The following is a 20,804-nucleotide window of genomic DNA, read 5'->3' on the forward strand; positions in this document are numbered from 1 at the left end:
TCTTGGGTCATGAGACCAGGTTGCCCCATAAAAGGCATATCGGAAAAATCACGAAGTAAAAATCCCAACCATCCAATTTTTTTAGAAATCAAAAGAATGAGGACCACGTATGGTATTAATATTAAATAAGATAAAAGAATGAGGGATTAAATTGAAAAATAAAATAAATCAAGAAGATAATAATAAAAAAAGAAATTAAAAGAACTGAGACTAAGTTTGATGGATGAGAAAAAAATGAACAATGATGAAATTGAAAAAACATTCTAATTTTATAAATTATTTCAAATAAAACAAATAGTAATTAGAAGAACATGAATTGAATTCAAAGAAAAACAAAGTTGAAGGGCTAGTTTGAAAAATTAAAGAGTTTGACGCGGGAATTGAAGGGGGAGAGAAAAAGAAAGGAAAAAAAAAAGAAAGGATATCAATTGTCGCATGTGGGGGTTGTGACATCGACATGGCTAGCTCGCTGAAAAAATGGTGCGTTCATGAGAAGTGTGTTGTTGGGAAGGAAAATGTTTCAGGTTTAATTATGATTAAGGTTAAAGAGTTGCCACCTAGTATTATGGTTACCAGAAACCTATGGCGTGCAAGAGTCTGGGTAAGGGACTGGTTATGCAAGGAGAAGACGCATCACCCCTAGTGCACCCTACCTAAGGTAAGTTGTATTGTTGTTTGATTGTTTTTCTAAGTCAAATTTTTATTCGTTGGTCTCGGCTAAGGTTCATGACAAATCTTTTTTTGTGAGGAAATCTCTATCTTAACAGGAATGAGTTATGACAGTTGCATTCCTCTTTATAATGCTTACGATAGAAAGTTTCGTAAGAGACTTTAGATAATAAGCTTTGTAAAGAAGAAAAAGAAATGAGATATGACGCACTCATCAGATCAATAAATGGTCAATCCTTGTTAACATGTTTAAAGTGAGGGCTCAAAAACACGCTCAAAGGAAAATGGATAAGGATAGAAAGTGCATTATCTTTAAGGACAAGTGCTAAAAAGTGCACTTGAAAGAAAATGAGATAGAGTTTGTAAAGAAAAAGATGATCTTTATGAAAGGCCTTTTGAAGTGGTTGTACCAGACAACCTACCTAATGGTATAATTCAAAGATTTTGAAATAGTTAAATTGTCATGGTTAACCTGCCTAGATGAAAAATACGAAGATTTTTCAAAGTAGTGAAAAATAGGAATGATTTTTCAAAGTGGTCTTATTGTAATGAGCGACCTGCCCAGGTAAAATTACAATGATTTTTTTTTAAGAAATGGTGAAAAATACGAATGATTTTTCAAAGTGGTTTTATTGTAATGGGCGACCTGCTCGGGTGGGAAAATGCAAAGATTTTTCAGGTGATGAAAAATGTAAAAATTTTTTAGGTGATGAAAAATGCAAAAACTTTTCAATGTAGTTAAAAATGCAAATGATTTTTCAAAGTGATCTTATTGTAAGAAACGATCCACCCAAGTGGAAAATGCAAAGATTTTTTTGGGTGGTGAAAAATATAAATGATTTTTCAAATTGCTTTTATTGTAATAAACAACCTAGCCAAGTGAAAAATGCAAAAAAAAAAAATCAAAGTGATGAAAAATGCGAATAATTTTTTAAAGTGTTCTCATTATAATAAGCGACTTCCCCAAATGAAAAATGTACAGATTTTTCAAAGTGGTGAAAAATACGAATGATTTTTCAAAGTGGTCTTATTGTAATGGACGACCTACCCAGGGTAAAACATACAAAGATTTTTCAAAGTGGTTAAAAATGGAAAAAAAATATTGAAGTGGTGAAAAATACAAAGATTTTTCCAAGTGAATTTATTGTAATGAGCGACCTGCCCTAGGTGGATAAATGCGACCTACATGATGAAAGAATTTGGCCAGAGATGTATTGAAGGGACGATAAGATAGGGCTCAAAATCATACTATATAGGAGATGAGAGCTCAAATGAGCACTTAAAGGAAAAATAGATAGGGCTCGAAGGCGCACTATTTAGGCCATATATATTACAAGTCATTCATTATCATATTTCAATTATTTATCTTTCAACATTTTAATTGTACTTTGTGCGAGGTGGAAAACACATTAATGTATATATATTTTTTTTTGTTGGTGTGGATGTTTCAACAAATTACAATACTAAATTGCATCCACAAATATCATCAAATATCATCAAATTTCATTCAAACAATTTTTCTTTCATAAGCGACATCCAATACACATTCCATATCCTTTTAAAGCAAGCTATTTATGAAATTTTATCTAATTTAATAAAATTTTGGCAGAATCTCTCTTATACAAAACTCAAACTAAAATTTTATCTTATTATTTCATGTATAAAATCACATCATAAATAAATCGCCACAAGGTAGCCTCGGGCATATCACCAATTCATTTATTCATCTATTAGATCCTTTCACATTACATCTTGTAATTATTTCATATTATTTTCATTTTTCATCAACTTAAAATATATACACTAGATATATATATGACTAAAGAGTTTAATGTATGTAATACTGAAAGTCAAATCACATGATTTAATACATATTAAAATGAAGTTATTAAAACAATTATAGACTACACAATTTATATAGAATTATATACTTAACAAAACTATATAATAATAACCACTAGATCAACATTGTCCTAATTTATGTGATGGACCTACATGAATATAATATTATAAGAGACATTAATTAATCATAATATATGTATATATTCCTCAAATAGAGAAGATATCTTCATGTTTATCATAAATTTGACATTAATCCTTTAATATAATTAAATTAACTTAATAACAATATTTTGAATTTCACATATCAACATCAATGTTTATCTTTTTTTATATTTATTAAAATACATCACTATTGTTACAACTGATTTTAACATAATCTCATTTAAATGAATCAATCACCTTAGTCACCATTCATGCTACCAACTAAATAACAATCCATAACATTAGTCTCGTTTACACAACTGATTAGGTAACATAATCATCACATTTTCACATGTAGAACATTCATTTCTTTTTCAATATTTAATCCATTTATTTTCATATCAACCATTACATGCATCTTTTCATTTCAATCATATAATAAAATTCCATTTATTTCGTGCACACTTGACAACTAATACAACAAGTATGAGAATATTAATAGGAATTTATTAAATTTAAAAGGTCAAGGTGCCAGGTACCTATTTGCTTCTTCGGTTAAATGAGCTCCCTCCATTTAAGGTTCAACTCCCAGTGTCTCTCCTAATTCAAAAGGGAAGGCCATCATCAATATTTCATCAACTTCATCTCATAAATATATATTCATATCAATAAAATTTTGTTAATACTCACACATAATATAATTACGAGTCATTTCCATTTTTACTATTATCGTTTAGTTATTTTCTTAATACAGTTTACTTTTATATAAGTTTAACATCAGTTATTAAATCATACACATAAACAAGTCATTCTTTAACAATAAAATGAAACACAATTTTAATCGTTCATACTTCAACACAAATTCACACTTTTGGCTTGATAACCTTAACATACTCATATTTTTTTCAATCGTAACATACATTCATAATTGTCATGATGGTCAACAATTTTATGCATTTATATTTTTCATATCAACCCATGTTTAAACCTTTTTAGGCTATTAAAACAATCTCTAATCCCACGCATTTATGACTATCACAGTAGCTCATGTTTGTATACTTATGAGTTGTCAAAACAACCCTTACACATATACATTTACGATTACAACAACACACATTCTTACACTTTTAGGCTGTCAAAACAGCCCTTACACACGTATATTTATGGCTATTACAACAGCTCATATACCCTCTATAAATCAACCAATTATTTATCATCCATATATGAATATCGTAACAATACAATGCACCATCCTATTTAACATAATTTTTTTTATTAAAAAATAACATTTTCACCTCTATATAGAGTAATTTTTCCCATTTTTATAATCCACAACATCCTTAATTTCACATACATACTCGTCATACATTTAACTTATAATTCCTCTTTAATTTAATACATATTTACATATTCAAGATGTTTAACATTCCTCTTTCACGCTCTCTTAACACATACACAATGCAATGTTCCATCACATTACATAATATCTCGACCTCCATGTTTTTTTATTTGGAGGTGTTTGAGAGTGTGGTTGTGGTTGCTTTTCAAAGTGCTTTTCACTCGTAAAAGTATCAAAATAATATTTTTTTTAAAATTATTTTTGACATCAGTACATCAAAATGATTTGAAAACACAAAAAATATTAATTTGAAGAAAAAAAAAACAGGGCCTAATCTATTTCTTGTTTGTATTTCACTAATTTTATTACCATATAATATATTCAAGCCACTTAATCATCTAATATATTGACTCATTTTCGCTTATATATATATATATATATATATTCAAAACTAACTTCATTAGCACATACAAATATAATATAGCAAATAACAACACACATATGTACAATTCCATATAATGTTTACATAAAATTATAATATCCTTTCAATATTAATATATGTTTGTTAAATTTTCCAATCGCAAAGCCAATCATTAATGTCTAGCCTTTATGCTCTATTTTATTTATTTTCTTATTAATTACACTCTTTAAACCTTTTATTTTCCTATTTGTTCCTTTTATATTTTAATGCCACGATTTTCATCCTCATTCTAACACCTTCCAACATATTCTTCCTACTAACATATATCAAGTCACCATTTCATTCTCATCCATTGTTTTTTAAACATTGACAAATAAATACATATTTTACACAACCTTACATCCAACCTAACAGACTTGATAAAACATAATTCAATAAATTTCACCATCAAATTATTAATCAATTTAACACATTTGATAAATTTTAGCAAAGTATTAACAATTTATTTTCGATGCCTCTTCCTTTCCATGTTGAAAACATTACACAACAATTTAATTATTGATTATGAAATTTCTTAATGCTTTTCCCACCATTTCCAAAAATACAAGCTCATGTTCCTTGCATAACATTATAGCACAACTTACATTTTCAAACCAAATACTTATCCTACATCATATATATCACACATAACATCAAAATAACATATAATTTCTTACAATTTAATTCAATTCATCCTTTCCTCTAAATGCCTCTCATGGCTGGCCCTAGGGCTTGTAGACATGTAGCCAGTTTTTGATTTTTCTTCAATTTTTAATGAACTTTTATTCTATTTACATTTACTTCTATTAAAATAATAATTCCACAACTAAACACATTCCCTCCAATTTTGTTCAAGAACCTTAATATGAAAAAGTTAGGATAAAATGCCCAAAACTCTAATCAAGAAAGAAATAATAGTAGATTTGTGTTTTCTTCAAAATTCTTTATTTCTCTCTCAAACCCTAACTTTCCCTCTCTTAAACTTCCCTTAATTCTTGGTTAAGTTTGTGTTTTCTCTCTTAAATCTATCAAAATACCCCAAACAAACCTAAACCTCAAACATCAAGAAAAAACACATAAAATTTGAAGAGAAGAGAAGAGAAAAATTAAGCTTCTATTCTTAGATAGTTATTGGCCATGTGCTTAAAAAGGGAGGAAGGATTTTTCATGCACAAATCTTATTCTCATTTAGTTCGGGACTAAATATACATTTCTAGGACTTATTTTCTTTGAAGATAATAATTTTATCATATTTTATTCATTATTTCCATTTTAATTTACACAGTTAATACGGGACTTGCATTGTCCATCAATATTATCCATATTCCTTTAAATTTTATAGGGATTTTCTGGATTTTTCTTTTGTTAGTATTCTATTCAATTAAAATGTATTTAATTAATTATAGGATTTCCAATACCAATTTGCTAATTTTAAACTAGGGATTTGCAATTTTTTTTTTTTTCAACGATGATTTAATCTTCTCACCATGCTAAAAAAATGAGATGACTGTTTTAACCCCAATCAATTTGATGAGGCCAATGAACCTCATGAAAAGATGATTTACTTTGTGCTTCATTGTCTTGTACCGTGGAGATAAAAAACATCATTATACCATAGTGATTCATAGTGCAATAAATCTTACTCCACAGTGATGACTCTTAGTTTTTTATATTAAAATAATATATGATTATGGTCTTCAAACATAAAAAATGAAGAATTATCACATGTTTATTTTATATTTTTGTCTTTTTAACCAAACATATTTTTATGTCAACTATTTTTATTTTTTTTATGTACATAAATGGGAAAAAATTGTTAACAATAACCAAAGAAATTGATAAAATTAAGAGATGTAAATCAAGATGTTTAACCATACAAAATAAAATATTCATCTGATTGTGTTTACTGAACTTGTTTATTAAAATAAAAAAAACGATAAATCCACATCCTAAAAATTCATGACTTAAAAGATAAACACAAATGAAACTAACAAATAAACTCATAAAAAAAAATTATGTAAGGCCAAACATATCAGCAATATTATTTAAAAATAAATATTTTTTATTTTTAAAAATCAACTTCATTTGTATAAAACACAAAACAAATTCTAAATGAATTAGCTAAACACCTTGAATTAAAAAAAACAATATTAAAAAAAACAAATGCAAAGCGGCAAGATCGTATGAAGCCGAATCTCTAACAAATCAAATGTCAAAACATGAAATCAGCAAAAAAATCAATTACATAAAATGATCTAAAAAATAATAGTGAACAAAAAAATTAATAAGAAGGCAACTAAAAATTTGATTTGATATGCACTCCGTAGCGGACCGTAATTTTTCTTTCTAAAAAAAAAAACTTGAGTATACATACTATTTTGATATGTTTTTCTTACATGATATAAATTGTAAGTGTAAATCAAAAAGTTTATCCAAGCATTTAATAATCATCTTTGTAAATAAATAAAAAAATTTATTAATAATAACTAAAAAAGAAACTGAAAAAAAGAGAGAGATGTATGTAGATCAAAATACTTGATTTTGCAAAATAAAATATTTACATGTTTGTGTTTACTAAATTTATTCATTACAATCAATAAAAGATAATAAAAACAAAAACATATGAAATAGAGTGAATAAAATAAAAAGATAAAAAAATATGCATGACCTAACATAAAAGAAATATTATTTCAAAATAACTATTTTTTGTACAAAACAAAACCTACTTGTATAAAGTAAAATAAAAAATAAGCAAAAATTAAACACAAAACAAAATAGCTTTTGTTTAAAAATCTTTATCCATTTTTTTTTAGCAAAACTCATGTTTTAAGTAATGAGACAAAGACAAACTGATTGAAAAAAGTATGAAAGTAATCACAAAACAATTTTTTTAAAATTAACATCGAATGATAAAATTGCAAAATATAATGAGAAAAAAAAGAATTTCTAACTGTATTAACACTTAAAACTTGTGACTCATGTAATTAAATTGGAAGCATTACAAATGGAAAAACCGTGAAGCTCAATCCCAAATAAATCAAATATCGAAAGATTCAATAGAAAAAAATCAACCATATAAAAAAAATTAATTAAAAAAATAAGAGTGAAAACCAAAATAAAAAATAAATTTGAGGGCATTTAAAAATTAAGTCGCAGGGTTAAATTGAAAAGAAAAAAATTTTAAAAAATAAATCAAAAGAATGAAGGCTAAATTGAAAAAATACCAACATAAACTTTGGTTTAAGGATGAAATTGAACATTAATAAAACTTTAACAAAAGATCCAAAGGTAACAATCAAAAGATTGATGAAACCAATATATGACCAATTGTAATTTAAGGATTGAATTGAAAATATAAAAAAAACTTTTCTAAATAGGTCAAGGACGAAAATAAGCAATAAAAAACATAAGAATTGAAATTGAAAAACTAAAAATAAAAGGGACAAACATGAACTTTAACCAGAAAAGAAAAAAAAAATAGGCAGAAGAAAAAAGAAACAATCACCGGCGATAAACCGCTGGACCACCACCGACACACTCTACACCAAGAGGAAGATCGTATGACGGCGCTTCCAGTGACTTGGCGGAAGGCCATTTTTGGGCAAACAGTGGCATCTCGAGCACCGTCGCAATAGTGCGAACACCAACGCGCTGGTGCGTGTTTTCCATGTACGAGCAGCTTTTAAGAATTTAATATTAAAAAATAATATTAAATTACTAAAAAGCCCCCTCATGACCTTGCAAATAACAAAAAAAACTAATGTGAAAGTACCAAAACACCCTTGCATGCAAATAAGCTATTTTGTCTTATACACGAGCAAAGATGTATTTTAATGATTTTCAAGTTTGTGCAAAGTCAAAAACACTGTTGGTCAGCGAGTTTAAAATTTGTTGATCCTGGGGACAAAAGTGTATTTTTACTATACAAAATAATCTGTAAAAACAATAATACCAATGTTCAATCTTTTAATGACCAATGAGTTAACGAGAAAAAACCAAAATACCCTCATCTCATAACATTCAAACTTTTCCACCAAGAGACACAAAGGTAAATTTACTATAGTAATTCATAGTAAACTGAGTCTATTGCTATAATGAATTCACCACATCATTTAGCTTTCGTTTTAATATACTTGTCATGTGCTATGCAATGGATTGCCTTCAATTTTTTTAAACATATAAAAATATAAAAATATGTTTTCTAATAAAAAAATTAATAATGAATAAAAAATTTCAAAGTATATTAAACGATATACTTTTAAATACTAAATAATATGTTTTCAAAATATTTAAACGATGATATACCAGATTGATCCATGTTGTATTCCAGTCACGTGTTTAAACCACCAAACATGCAATATGGATCATGAAAATTGAATAATTTTATAAAAAAAAATTTGAAATTCAATTTTCATTCAACCCAATATAAAATAAAAAAATAAAAAAAACAAAAAAAACTCAAGCAAGCTTGTCGGACTTAAGATTTAATTTGTGAGATTGAGATAATTATATAAAAAACAACTAAAAAATGTACAAACTTAGTTCCTAAATCAATTCAATTTATATAATTGAAAAAAAAATTCAATTTAAAAAGAAAATGAATAAAAAAATGCCGACTTGGGACTTATATCATGATATCAATAAAAAGAAAAGAGGTTTCTTTTTTTTTTTTCCTATCAAAATACTTTTTTTTAATAATATCGAATCTATCAACCGCCAGTATCCCCGGCCTTGCCACTTGTTAAAAATTAAACAAATAAGCGTTAACTAACTACTCACCTCCCTTACCCCCCCGAGACTTTCGAAACCCCTCACAAACCCTTCTCCAGGGTTAGTTTTAGGGTTTTGCCTTTCTACACATAAAAAAAATCCCTCCTCTTCCTTCCAGTAATAATAATCTCACCAATTTAAACAACAATGCCAAGGAACAGAAGCCGGAGCAGAAGCTACAGTCCTCGTCGCCGTAGCCGAACCCCTCCACGTGGCCGAAAGCGACACGACGACGAAGATCGCCTCCGTGACAGCCGTTCTTACCGTGACCGTCGCTCTCCCGCTCCCTCCGGCTTGCTCATTCGCAATCTCCCTCTCGATGCCAGGTCCTTCGCTTTCTCTTTCTCTATCAGTTTATTTTTGTTAGTTAATTTGGCTTGAGCATAGTTTTTCTGCTATTATTTGCGCTTATTAACTAATGATGGAATCTTGAATACTTATTTAATTAAGTCTTGTAAAATTATTGTTGAGGTTTTTAACTAGGCTATTTTACTCGTATCACTACCCTTTTCAATGTTAATTAACACTATTTAATTAATGTTAATCTGGCTTGAGCAGAGTTTTTCTGCTATTATTGAAGCTTATTAACTAATGATGGAATCTTGAATATTTATTTAATTAAGTCTTGTAAAATTATTGTTGCGGTTTTTAATTAGGCTATTTTACTCGTATCACTACCCTTTTCAATGTTAAAACACTATTTAATTAATGTTAATCTGGATTGAGCAGAGTTTTTTCTGCTATTATCTAAGCTTATTAACTAATGATGGAATCTTGAATATTTATTTAACTAAGTCTTGTAAAATTATTGTGGTGGTTTTTAATTAGGCGATTTTACTCGTATCATTACCCTTTTAAATGTTAATTTAGAGGGGAGAGAGTTTTATGCTGTTATTTAATTTAATTAGCGAATTGTTGGATTTTGAATGTCTAATTCCTGTTTATTTATCTATTGAAGTGAAAAACTTAATGGTTATGTTCTGTTCTGCAGGCCTGAAGATCTTAGGAGGTCATTTGAGAAATTTGGTCCCTTGAAAGATATTTATCTGCCCAAGAATTACTACACTGGGTATGATTGTTCGCTTGCTTCTATTATAAAAATGCTTTATTTCTTAATCTTAATATTTATTATTTTGGTTTTATTGGTTAACTTTTTATGATTTTTGTGTTTATTTGATCTGAATTTTTAGGGAACCAAGAGGGTTTGGATTTGTGAAGTATCGCCATTCTGAAGATGCGGCTGAGGCAAAGCAACGGATGGACCACAAAACTATTGGTGGACGTGAGATAAGAATTGTTTTTGCTGAAGAGAACAGAAAAACACCTCAAGAAATGCGTAGGACCACTCACGTAAGGTATGGCAAAACTTTCTTGACTCCAGTGCTTCATCGGTATTCAGTTCTTATTGTATCAGTGTTTTTTCCTGTTCAACAGAACACAACTTTTACTTCATTAGCTTATTGGTTCTTTTTAAATTTTGTTTCTAGTGATCGACATGGAGGCAGCTCCAGAGGGAGAACATCACCAAGGTCCCCAAGACACCGCCATCGTTGTTAGTTCATACTTTCCCTTGTTAATTTATCTGAATCTTCTTAGAAAGATCTTTGAATTTTTGTTGTTTTATCTAAAGCTTATCATGAAAATGAACTGTTTTTGAAATTAATGAATTTATCCTTGAATAATTGACCTGTTGATTTTTTTTTGGCAGCATACTCACGCTCACCTTCACCGGCTAGGCATGATTCAAGGTTTGATTTTACTTGTCAAGAGTCTGTTTTGCATTCTTTGTGATGCTCTTACAAGTTCTTGTTATGGATTTCCTATCCTTATCTGTTATCTCTTAGCAATGGTTGTTTACATAAATTAAGATTTGTTTTTATATGAATTATGGTGAACTGTATCTTAGAACCATAAGCATTTGCAATCAGCTGTATTTTCTTGAGATTAAGCTGCTGATTTCTTTTGTGACTTCTATGCTTTTCATTTACTTTTAGGAGATATTAGAGTTGCAACCTTATAACATTACCATGAAGTAAATGGAATAGCGATCTGAAATCATAGAGGATTGCTGTATTTCTTTCCATTTACCATGAAGTAAATGGAGCATTAAAGTTTCCTGTGAATAGTCTGGGCTTATAACATTATGTTGTTATAAAATAGCAGTATTCAGCTGAGCTTAACATCACATAACCCATGTGACTGGTGAGTTTATGTGGGATGAACTCCCACTCACCTAACAAATAACGTGGTTATTGCTGTCAATGATACAGCAATGCATCACTTGTTCATTTGTTTTCCTTATTTCTCCATCCTTTTCTATTCTTGATATCTTGAACAACTACTTTCCAATGAAAGTCTATGATTTCCGTTTTCTGGAGCTGTAATATTCTACAATTTTTAGCGATATTCAGATCCTATTTACTGTTGAAGTCACATCTTGGGTTATTGTCATTCAATTTCTTATAGGGAAACCTTTTGCTAATGGTTGTCTTTTCGTTTGCTTTGTGGTTAAGATAGTGAAATACAGAGGATCAGTTTATGGTCATAGAAAAAAGGTCAAGATGTTTTCTTTTCTTTTATTAATGCCCCATTATATTGCCTCAATGGCCTACCATTTTATAGTTATTTTAGCATTGATGCAGAGAGAATCTTTGTTTCCTACACTTGACATTGGAAGTGCTTCAATAAATTTGAATGTTATCTGCTTGTGGCCTTGTTTCTGCAGATGTTAAAATGAAAAAGGAGATGGTAAATAAAAGATTAATGCCACAAAGAATTCATAAAGTGATGGACAACACACACTTACCTTTCAATGAAAGCCTATCAATAAGTTAGTCCATAATTACCTTCACTAGCTATTCTCCACAAACTGCATTTGGCTATCCCATTCTTTGACTTTTGGGTTGGTGAGGTTTACTACAGTTGAATTCGAATATAGCTTGGTGTGGAAGATGTCTAGAATCACAGGGTATTTTTTTTTTCATATAAAACTTTAGAGCAACTTTTTAATAAGGAAATTTGTTAAGTTTGACATCTTGTTTTGCATATACTATCCAGTTAAGAAAGAATATAAAGCATTTATTTGGCCAAAGAAAGAAATCATCTTCAAAGAAGGAAAGCTTTTCAAAGTTTTACCGGTAGAGAAATGATGGCAATGCCCAAGAAAATGATAAATGAGATTTTAGAATGTTGGGGCAAAGAAAGCTATGAAGTTATCGGATGCTGATCAATAGGGAGCCCAACTGTCAATTGTTTGGTGCAACTATCATAATTTTGTTCAGAAACCCTGAAAAGGTGCAGGTAACTGTCATATTCTGATCAATTAGATTTTCAACGAAGCTGTACGCAGAAAATTCATTTCTCTAGAAACAAGTCCCATCTTTTATTTAAATGGATGAGCATGTGGGAATTGCTTTATTTATGGAGACCACAAATTCAGACAGGTCTATTGTGTGCTGGAGTGGACATGCTTCAGATTTCTGTGTTTATGTCTAGGTTCACGATTGATTTAGTAATATCTTCCGGGAAGTCCTTTGATATATCTTTATTTTCATTGAGACAGGGATCGTGGTGTGAAGGATGATTATCGCTCCCGACGGAGATCAAGATCCATTTCACACTCTCGTTCCCCACGAGATGGGAGAGACTATCGGGCAGACCAGCAGTCACTGAGTCCAAGGGAGAATGGGCCAAGCCCCGGGGAGAGGGACCATGCATCTGGCAGATCAAGGACTCCAAGGGCCTACAATAATAGTCCATTGAGGTCTCGTTCGTGATCCTATGGGTAAGTACTTTCTGCTTCCTTTTTTCTTTTTTTGATCAAATGAAGTCATTTGATATCTATTCTTCAGTTCTGAGAATCACTCCCCTCAGTGTGAGGTGATTATATGTCTCAGGTCCTACTAATAGGATTTCCCCAATGTACTTTTCTGCAAGTATCAAGGGTTTTGCCTCTGACTTGAGGCACACCACTTGATCTAATAAGCTACCTGAGTGTTGAAGTCCAAAGCGTAATGCAGTGATAGAGACAGTTTTTCCTTTTCAGAATGTAGAAACGCAGTATATTTGCTTTGATTTGGGCCATTTGGTATAAAAGAGAATTTTTTCAGGACAAATAGCCTTTCTTAGTTTTGATTTGGGACATTAGCCTTTTTGTTGGTGATGTTTTGGGGTGTCTTTAGTGAACATAACAGAGACATTGCTCTGCCATGCCACTGGATTCTAAGAACTTCAGGATGGAGATTCCAAGCCTGAGGTAAGGGGCTCTGGATCCCCTGCTTTCAGAAATGAATGGATTGGAAGAGGGGTGGGGAAACAGCCGGAAACTTGAAGCGGTCGCCTAGCATTGTACTGTTTTTGTTTTTGTGTTGTCTTTATTATGATGAGAAGGGAACATGCGCCTGTTTGCAAATTCTCCTTTCTCCTTTGATTAAAATGATTTCTTTTTACCAAAAGAGGTCTTTATTATGATGAGAATGGCTCCAATAAAGTCAATATCAAGTGCTTAAATGATTTATTATGGTTTCTGCTTTGATTATTTTTAGATTCCTAGATGTAAAGTCTGCTAGGATGCCTTAAGTCTGCTTGTATTGCTTAGAAATACTGGAGCACTGACAGTATGATAGTTTTTTCTGTGCAGTTCTCGCTAATGGCCGTTCTTATGTATGTTGCCATTCTATGCTGGACGAGATTCCATGGGAGATCATACTGTGGGGAGTAACTATAAGCTAGATGAAGGATGTGTATTTGGCTATGATCTGTGGATTTCTTTTGGGTTGAAGGACTTGTTATCTCTGTGAATAGTACGCATTCTATTGCACGTCAATATTTTGTGCTGATCATGAGGTTCCTGTTGGAAATGATACTGTGGGCACTGGCAAAGCTAGAAGAAGAATGCGTGTCTTACTATGACGCATGCATCTTGTTTTTGGTTTAGCAAAGGCTTTGGCTGATGGTCCTTTTCGGCTACCCCTGTTCATGCGGAGTGAATTTAGTTCCATCCTTCACTAGTATTCCATAAAATTGGTGCTTGTAATTTCCAGAGCTCAGTCTTCTATTTTATCAGCTGGCTTTTAGTGCATCATCCTTGCCATTTATCGAGCTCTTCGGATTTTCTCAAGTGGCTTATTCATTACTTGGACAAAAGGAGCCTCGGGGTATAAAAAATAAAATAGTGGATCCTGTGAACAAGGCTATAGAGGCCAGACATGTCAGTTATACTGACTAGACTGGAAAGTCTGGCCGGTGGATTAACTTGGTGAGGTTGATATTTTTTGTTGAACCGATCGAGCAGGAGTTTTTTAATAATTTTATATTCTAAATAATACCATTTCAAAAAAAAAATTAAAAATAAGATCAACAAATTGACCCTACATCCTAATAACCCCCTTTACCGTATCAGACCTTGAATCAAGTCGACAACTATGTGGTAGCCCTTTGTGCACGCTTGGTGTACCCTTCCCCACAAGTGGAGTTTGTGGTCTAGATTAAAAAACTCTGTATTTACTGAATATTTTGTAATGGCTATCATGCACCAAAGCCTGCGTTAACTTAAGAGGCCAGCAAAGCTAGCAACAATATGCTGCGGGAGAGATTTGCAAAATCCTATCTCCTTCATTCACATTTGGTGTCTCCATTATTGTACCGCGCCAAACCTCTCATTTTTTTTAAAAAAAAATGCTCATCAAAAACCAGTATTTTCATGTACACTGCAGATCTCAGAAACCAAAATGGAAACCGTTCAATCACCTCAAAAGCAAATATAGTAATCAGAAAACATGCTCAAGGACGAGGAAACATACTGTACTTTCTTTTGAAAGCAATTTGAAAGTAGAATCAGAGCGTACCAAAAAGGAGACAATTCACAAAAAGAAAAAGAAAATGCACGCAACAGAAAATGTTTGCTCATCACAAAATGTTTTGTGACCTAAATTATTGGGAGCTTGATTACTAGTTCCATTTGCCAATCATTCCAAAGGGCAAGCTTTCTCGAATGCCTGTTGCTCTTTGCGACACAAATCAAATTCATTTGTATAGTAATACATGCAACCAACGTAAGCATCCATCTCTTTTGTGCACTTCTGGTGAAGATCTTTCAACCTGCAGTGGCAAACATCTCAAAATTTGGTACTGAACTGTGAACAGCGAGCATGTGCTCGTGGGTTGTTGTTTGATGCAACAAGTTATTGAAGGTTCTAACAGCCTTCATTCAATAGAGTCCCTTTTAAATATTTTGTATGCAGCTCATTAAATATTACTCTATAATAAATCACGCAACCTTACCCGTGGGATATAAATAAGACATGCAAACTGTCAAAAAAATATAAAAACTTAAAATCAAGTTTGTGGCACAAGTGGGATATAAATAAGACATGCAAACTGTCAAAAAAATATAAAAACTTAAAATCAAGTTTGTGGCACAACTTGTTCACAGTATCACACGCAGGAAGAAAATAACCTTCAGACTATCTACCAGGCTACAAATGGATCAATTATAATGGTCGATGAGACATTCAAGTATGATAATTTATTCAACAAGCAGAACCAGCCTAATTTTGTTCATGCATGCTATAAATTTAATTGTGGAAGTGTCAATGCTTGTAATTCGTTTCTCTCTACATTATGATCAATCTGTCTGAATCTTTAATAGTCGAATCTCTGTACATTATGATCAATCTGTCTGAATCTTTAATAGTCTTCGACGTTCAAATTGCTAAGACAACGAAGTGTGAGAAATTAACATTCAAGTTATAAACAACAGACACAAATTAGAAGTTGAAGGATGGAAAAAAAAATTCAATTGGACTCGCTCAGTCCCCAATTTCATTAAAGGAGTGTTAAAGGCAATTAGAGATCTGCTGCTTAAGACCGTTTAAAGCATGGACTTTATACTCTTGTTTTTTGTTTTTTTTAATCGAAGCTTTATACTCTTATGACTAATTGCTTGGATTATGACCCAGGAACCTAATCAACATCAATAAGGTTCAGGTTCTTTACTATCTACATTCTTAAGGTGGACAGGTAATTTATAATTTCAAAGCTCTTGCCAGACACTAACCTTTCTGTTTCTCAAAGTAGGGCAGTAGCAATATCATGCATTTAGTTGCAGCCACTCAAAGCACAAAAAGCTAACAATAAGCATCAATCAGCTGCCTTTTCCAAACTTGCAATGCCAAAGATAAAAACACACATTCAACATAATTCGATCTTAGCTCCACAAAGAATTCAAAAACAATAAATGGTACACAAACCAATCATTCTAGGCTGACACCTAAATAATAACAGAAACCCTAAGAACTTCATATCTAGCAAAATCAATCATCTTCACAAGGTTACATAAAATCAAACACAGAGAGACGACGCAAATTCAAACACAGAGAGACGACGCAAATTCCACAATTCCCATTAATTAACAGCTCACAAGAGTAGACATTGCTACTCGAAAGCAAAAAACACAGAAAATCAGAGAATCCAACCTTGCTTTTTAGCTCAATTCCACAACATTTCAACATCTAAACAGACCCAAAATAAAATAAGCAAAGCCCAGTATTTCATCCACCTTCATATTCCAAACAAAATCCCCAAACCCCTTAATACCAGTAGTTAAATTACAATCAAACATCATTAATTAACTCAATTAATAACGAATTAACAACCATCAGCAACAGTATCAGGAGGAAAATAATATAAGAGAAAATTGCAAGGATTTGCACTTACAATCCAAGGACACAGCGCGTGACTTGCTGGCCTTTATCGAGGCATTTCTCCGGGTTTGGATCCTTCTTCTTGCACTTGAGAAACTCCACATTTTCTGAAAAGCATCTTGTCGCTATATGCTTCGATGCAGTCGTTAGCACCGCTGATGTCGGGATCGGATTCCCAGTCGCGTCCACCGCACTCGTCGCCATCTTCAACAATAATCTACAAAAGCAACAAATTTCAATGAGCTCACACATTTTCTCAGGAACCAAACAGAACATCACGGAATTGACAAGAAACTTGTACTTCAGTTTCCTTTTTACCACTTGGTTGCTACTGAGAGAGAGGACAGAGGGAGAGGGTGCGAAAATGAGAAAACATCTAGGAGAAGGAGCAATACTGACAGATTATTGCTAACAGGACCGGTAAGGCCAGTTTGGGAAATACACATTAACCATGGAGGGCACTTATGTAATTTAGCTTCATGTCCACAAAGGTTTTGGAAAAATAGAGACCGGGTTTTAACCGAGTTGCAGTTTAACGTGTCATGTCATCCTGGTGGGGTTCATTTTTTATTTGTAATCTTGTGTTTTTTTTTATTTATCTTTATTTTTTTAATTTTAATAAATTTTTAAAATTAATATTTTTTTTAAATTTATTTTTAAATATTAAATTAATTAAGAATTGAGTTTCTTAACTGAGTTCAATCTAAAATTTTATATATTATAAATTTAAAAGATTAATCCAGATTTAAAAATTTCATTTAGGTTCACTTAACTTATATTTTTCTAACTTTACTATTTAATATTTATTTAATGGAGAATTCAGTTTTAATAGCCTGAATTTCTTAGTATTTTTAAAAAATTAATTATCTAAATATATTATTTATATATAATAGATAAGTGTGAGTAAAAAAACTAAAAAATTGATTAAACTGAGAAAATCAGAAAAAAATAATTAAAAAAACGAACCGTAAAAAAACCGATTAAAATTTTAAAAAAACTGACTGATTCGTTTTGTAAACTTGAAACTGAAAAAACCGAACCCAAACCGAAAAAAACTGAAAAAATCCCTAGCCAAACCGGAAAAAACTAAGCCAAATAAAAAAATCGAGTCAAGCCAGCCAAACCGGAAAACCAAGTCAAATTGAACCAAACCGAAACTGATTGGTTTGAACTAATTTCAATTTTTAAAAATAAAACTAGTTTATTTATTTTTTTTTAATAAAAATCGAACTGAATAAAAAAAAATTAACAATAATAATTTAATATAAAAGTATTGTTGCTTGCATCATATTTATGTTTTCTAAACTGGAGTTCACGATCCACCGTGATCGTGTGGTTATCTCTGCCTTGGGTTGTGAGAGGCACATTGAGCCATCATTTTTCGCAATTATGGACTTCAATTTTTACAAAGCCATATTGCCGTCATGGGGTTGGGACTTGGTGTAATCAGGCTTCGAGTCTTTGAAAGCCATTTCTTTAGTACCAAGTTGATTCTATCTACATGGAATGGGAATGTCAATATGCATGTTGAATGATTTCCATACATCCATCCATGTTGCTAGCTCGACATTACTCGACAGTTCTATCTATGCTCTGGCTGCGTTGCTAGCTCGACATTACTCGACAGTTCTATCTATGCTCTGGCTGTGTTGCTAGCTCGACATTACTCGACAGTTCTATCATGTTGCCAGTAGCTCGACATTACTCGACAGCTCTATCTATGCTCTGTCCATGTTGCTAGCTCGACATTACTCGACAGTTCTATCTATGTTGTGTCCATGTTGCTAGCTCGACATTACTTGACAGTTCTATCTAAGCTCTGTCCATGTTGCTAGCTTGACATTACTCGACTCTTTTGCAACTAAATCAACGAAGGCATCCACTAATTCAATCTTTCTAGATCAAGATCCATGTAAACGTTGCATATTCAACTGTCTGTCCAAGAATCCATTTTGGTCTCGTTTCTTGCTTCCATCGCGCACTAAAGCTCTGAATGTAGAAACCTCCTTGATCACACAACGCTACAGCTGTGAGAGTGACCCCCGGAATGAGAGTCCTATAATCGGCGATTGTGAGAGAACGGAATAAGCTCATAAGCACACAAATCTCCGTACCATCAGCCTGCAAAATTAGCTTCAGTCAGTCCAAGAGGAGGGGTGTTCCATACTCCCTAAAGAGATTCTTGATTTGCAACCAAAACCATGCACAAACTCAGCTCTAGGCTCTAGCTCAGCACATTTTCTCGACTTTATGAGCTTGAGCGTGCAAGAAACAAGCTCAATGACAGTGGCATTTCCGTTGGATATCGGGTCTGTTTGGTCATCCACCAAGCTCTTCTACTTTTAAGAACTGGGCAAAAATTACTTAGAATCAGAGCAGCACCCAACAGAAGTACAGAGCCATAGCCTTGCTCTACTTGATTTGTCAAAATTGAAGCGGGGACTCTAGTCTGCTCTCCGGGGGTGATCATCTGGTTATTTACAATCCAGTTTTCTGCGCATAGGCTAATACTAATTGTATTTTCTAGGTCCTAATTTATTGCAATCATGGGCTTGTGTTTTTCCAAAATCCATCTTTTGCTATGTGATTGCATCTTCAATCACTTTTCTCCTTTCATCAAGATTATGTCGTGATATATGATCTTCAATACTCCACCTGCAATCATGGAATGACTGTTTTTTTTCATGGAATTACCCCTTTGCAGTGGCTAAAGTTCAATAATTTCTATTTGGTTCACTCGTCATCTAGATTGTTGCCTTTTGTTCATCATCAATTGGTTTTCATGATCATGGCTATTTCCCATTTTATGAGGCGTATTGTTCATTTTTCTTATAAACTAACCCTTTGTTGACCTCGCAAAGGCAAAATACATGAATATAATATTATACCTACTAAAGATGTATGAATTATAGAAATTGAATTATGTTTAGAATCCTTTGAATTCAGAGTTTTTAATGAAATTCTATATTTAAAATCATTTTGAGTATAGAAAATTGAATTTAAAATGGAATTTAATCTCTAAAACTAACACAAAAATAAATTAAAAGTCAATCCATCTGATTTATAATTTCAAAAAAAAAAATCAATGTTAAAACTAAATTTAGAAAAATACTTATCTATCCATCTATTTTTATTAGAGATATTTGAAGTAATAAGATAAAGGTAATGAGAGAAATATAAAAAATAAAATGAATTGAATTTTATTTCTTCTAAATATGTGAATTAACTTATTTATCAATTGAATTATATTGAATATTATAATTGAATTCAATTAAAGGAAAGAATTGATTTTAAACAACTCTTAAGTTATCTTACATTGCCTAAAACTAATAAAAAAAACCCTGGATGATGCAATTCTAATTTTCAAGTATAACATAGCTAGACATAAAAAATAACAAAATTTATTATAAGTAAAAATATTTAAGACTAATAATATTATAACCATACAAAATACTTAAAATATTTAATTTTTATATATATAAAATTTGATATAATCTATATAAAGAAAAAATTGAAACGAAACCATATAAGGGTGTTTGGCATTAAAGTTGTCAGAATTTGATTTTTTTTTTTTTGCTTTAAATTAATTATTTTTAGTGGTTTTGGATCATTTTAATTTGCTGATATTAAAAATAAAATTTTAAAAAATAATAAAAAATATATATCATTTTAATGCATTTACAAGGAAAAAAAACACTTTAAAAAACATCTACTAGAACTCAAACATACTAAATGATAAAATCTCTCGTACCTAACCCGGGCCATAGGTATTTGGAACATACTAGTATATTGGTATGCGCTCTGCTGCGAGTCAATATCAATATTTTTAAATGTAAAAAAATATTAAAAGTACAGAGAATTTTTTAATAATGTTATTAAA

General features: G+C 31.4%; 2 protein-coding genes across 3 annotated transcripts; one reads left to right on the forward strand and one right to left on the reverse strand.

The window, feature by feature from the left end:
- Nucleotides 1-9,194: 9,194 nt before the first annotated feature.
- On the forward strand, nucleotides 9,195-14,301 carry LOC133705472 (serine/arginine-rich SC35-like splicing factor SCL28). Its single transcript, XM_062130712.1, has 7 exons — nucleotides 9,195-9,547; nucleotides 10,213-10,290; nucleotides 10,412-10,576; nucleotides 10,709-10,773; nucleotides 10,930-10,969; nucleotides 12,784-13,005; nucleotides 13,861-14,301. Exons 1-6 carry the CDS (start codon nucleotides 9,369-9,371, stop codon nucleotides 12,995-12,997), a joined length of 741 nt encoding a protein of 246 aa, XP_061986696.1. The 5' UTR covers nucleotides 9,195-9,368; the 3' UTR covers nucleotides 12,998-13,005; nucleotides 13,861-14,301.
- A 706-nt stretch (nucleotides 14,302-15,007) lies between these two features.
- LOC133705473 (NADH dehydrogenase [ubiquinone] 1 alpha subcomplex subunit 8-B-like) lies at nucleotides 15,008-17,378 on the reverse strand. Of its 2 annotated transcripts, none has more exons than XM_062130713.1 (3): nucleotides 17,243-17,378; nucleotides 16,938-17,141; nucleotides 15,008-15,320 (listed from the first exon to the last, which is right to left on the reverse strand). In XM_062130713.1, exons 2-3 carry the CDS (start codon nucleotides 17,126-17,128, stop codon nucleotides 15,188-15,190), a joined length of 324 nt encoding a protein of 107 aa, XP_061986697.1. In that variant the 5' UTR covers nucleotides 17,129-17,141; nucleotides 17,243-17,378; the 3' UTR covers nucleotides 15,008-15,187. The 2 variants fall into 2 exon arrangements, with proteins under 2 accessions (XP_061986697.1, XP_061986698.1); XM_062130714.1 differs by having other exon boundaries at nucleotides 17,226-17,342.
- Nucleotides 17,379-20,804: the final 3,426 nt, after the last annotated feature.

The sequence above is a fragment of the Populus nigra genome, chromosome 10 (assembly GCF_951802175.1).
Source record: "Populus nigra chromosome 10, ddPopNigr1.1, whole genome shotgun sequence".
NCBI lineage: Eukaryota > Viridiplantae > Streptophyta > Magnoliopsida > Malpighiales > Salicaceae > Populus > Populus nigra.

Bases quoted from the DNA above. Each gene is read 5' to 3' on its own strand.
- LOC133705472 (XM_062130712.1), top strand. From the start codon at position 9,369: ATGCCAAGGAACAGAAGCCGGAGCAGAAGCTACAGTCCTCGTCGCCGT. The intron at 9,548-10,212 runs GTCCTTCGCTTT...TCTGTTCTGCAG, and splicing joins AATCTCCCTCTCGATGCCAG to GCCTGAAGATCTTAGGAGGT. The intron at 10,577-10,708 runs GTATGGCAAAAC...TTTTGTTTCTAG, and splicing joins CGTAGGACCACTCACGTAAG to TGATCGACATGGAGGCAGCT.
- LOC133705473 (XM_062130713.1), bottom strand. From the start codon at position 17,128: ATGGCGACGAGTGCGGTGGACGCGACTGGGAATCCGATCCCGACATCA. The intron at 15,321-16,937 runs GTAAGTGCAAAT...TTGCCACTGCAG, and splicing joins ACGCGCTGTGTCCTTGGATT to GTTGAAAGATCTTCACCAGA.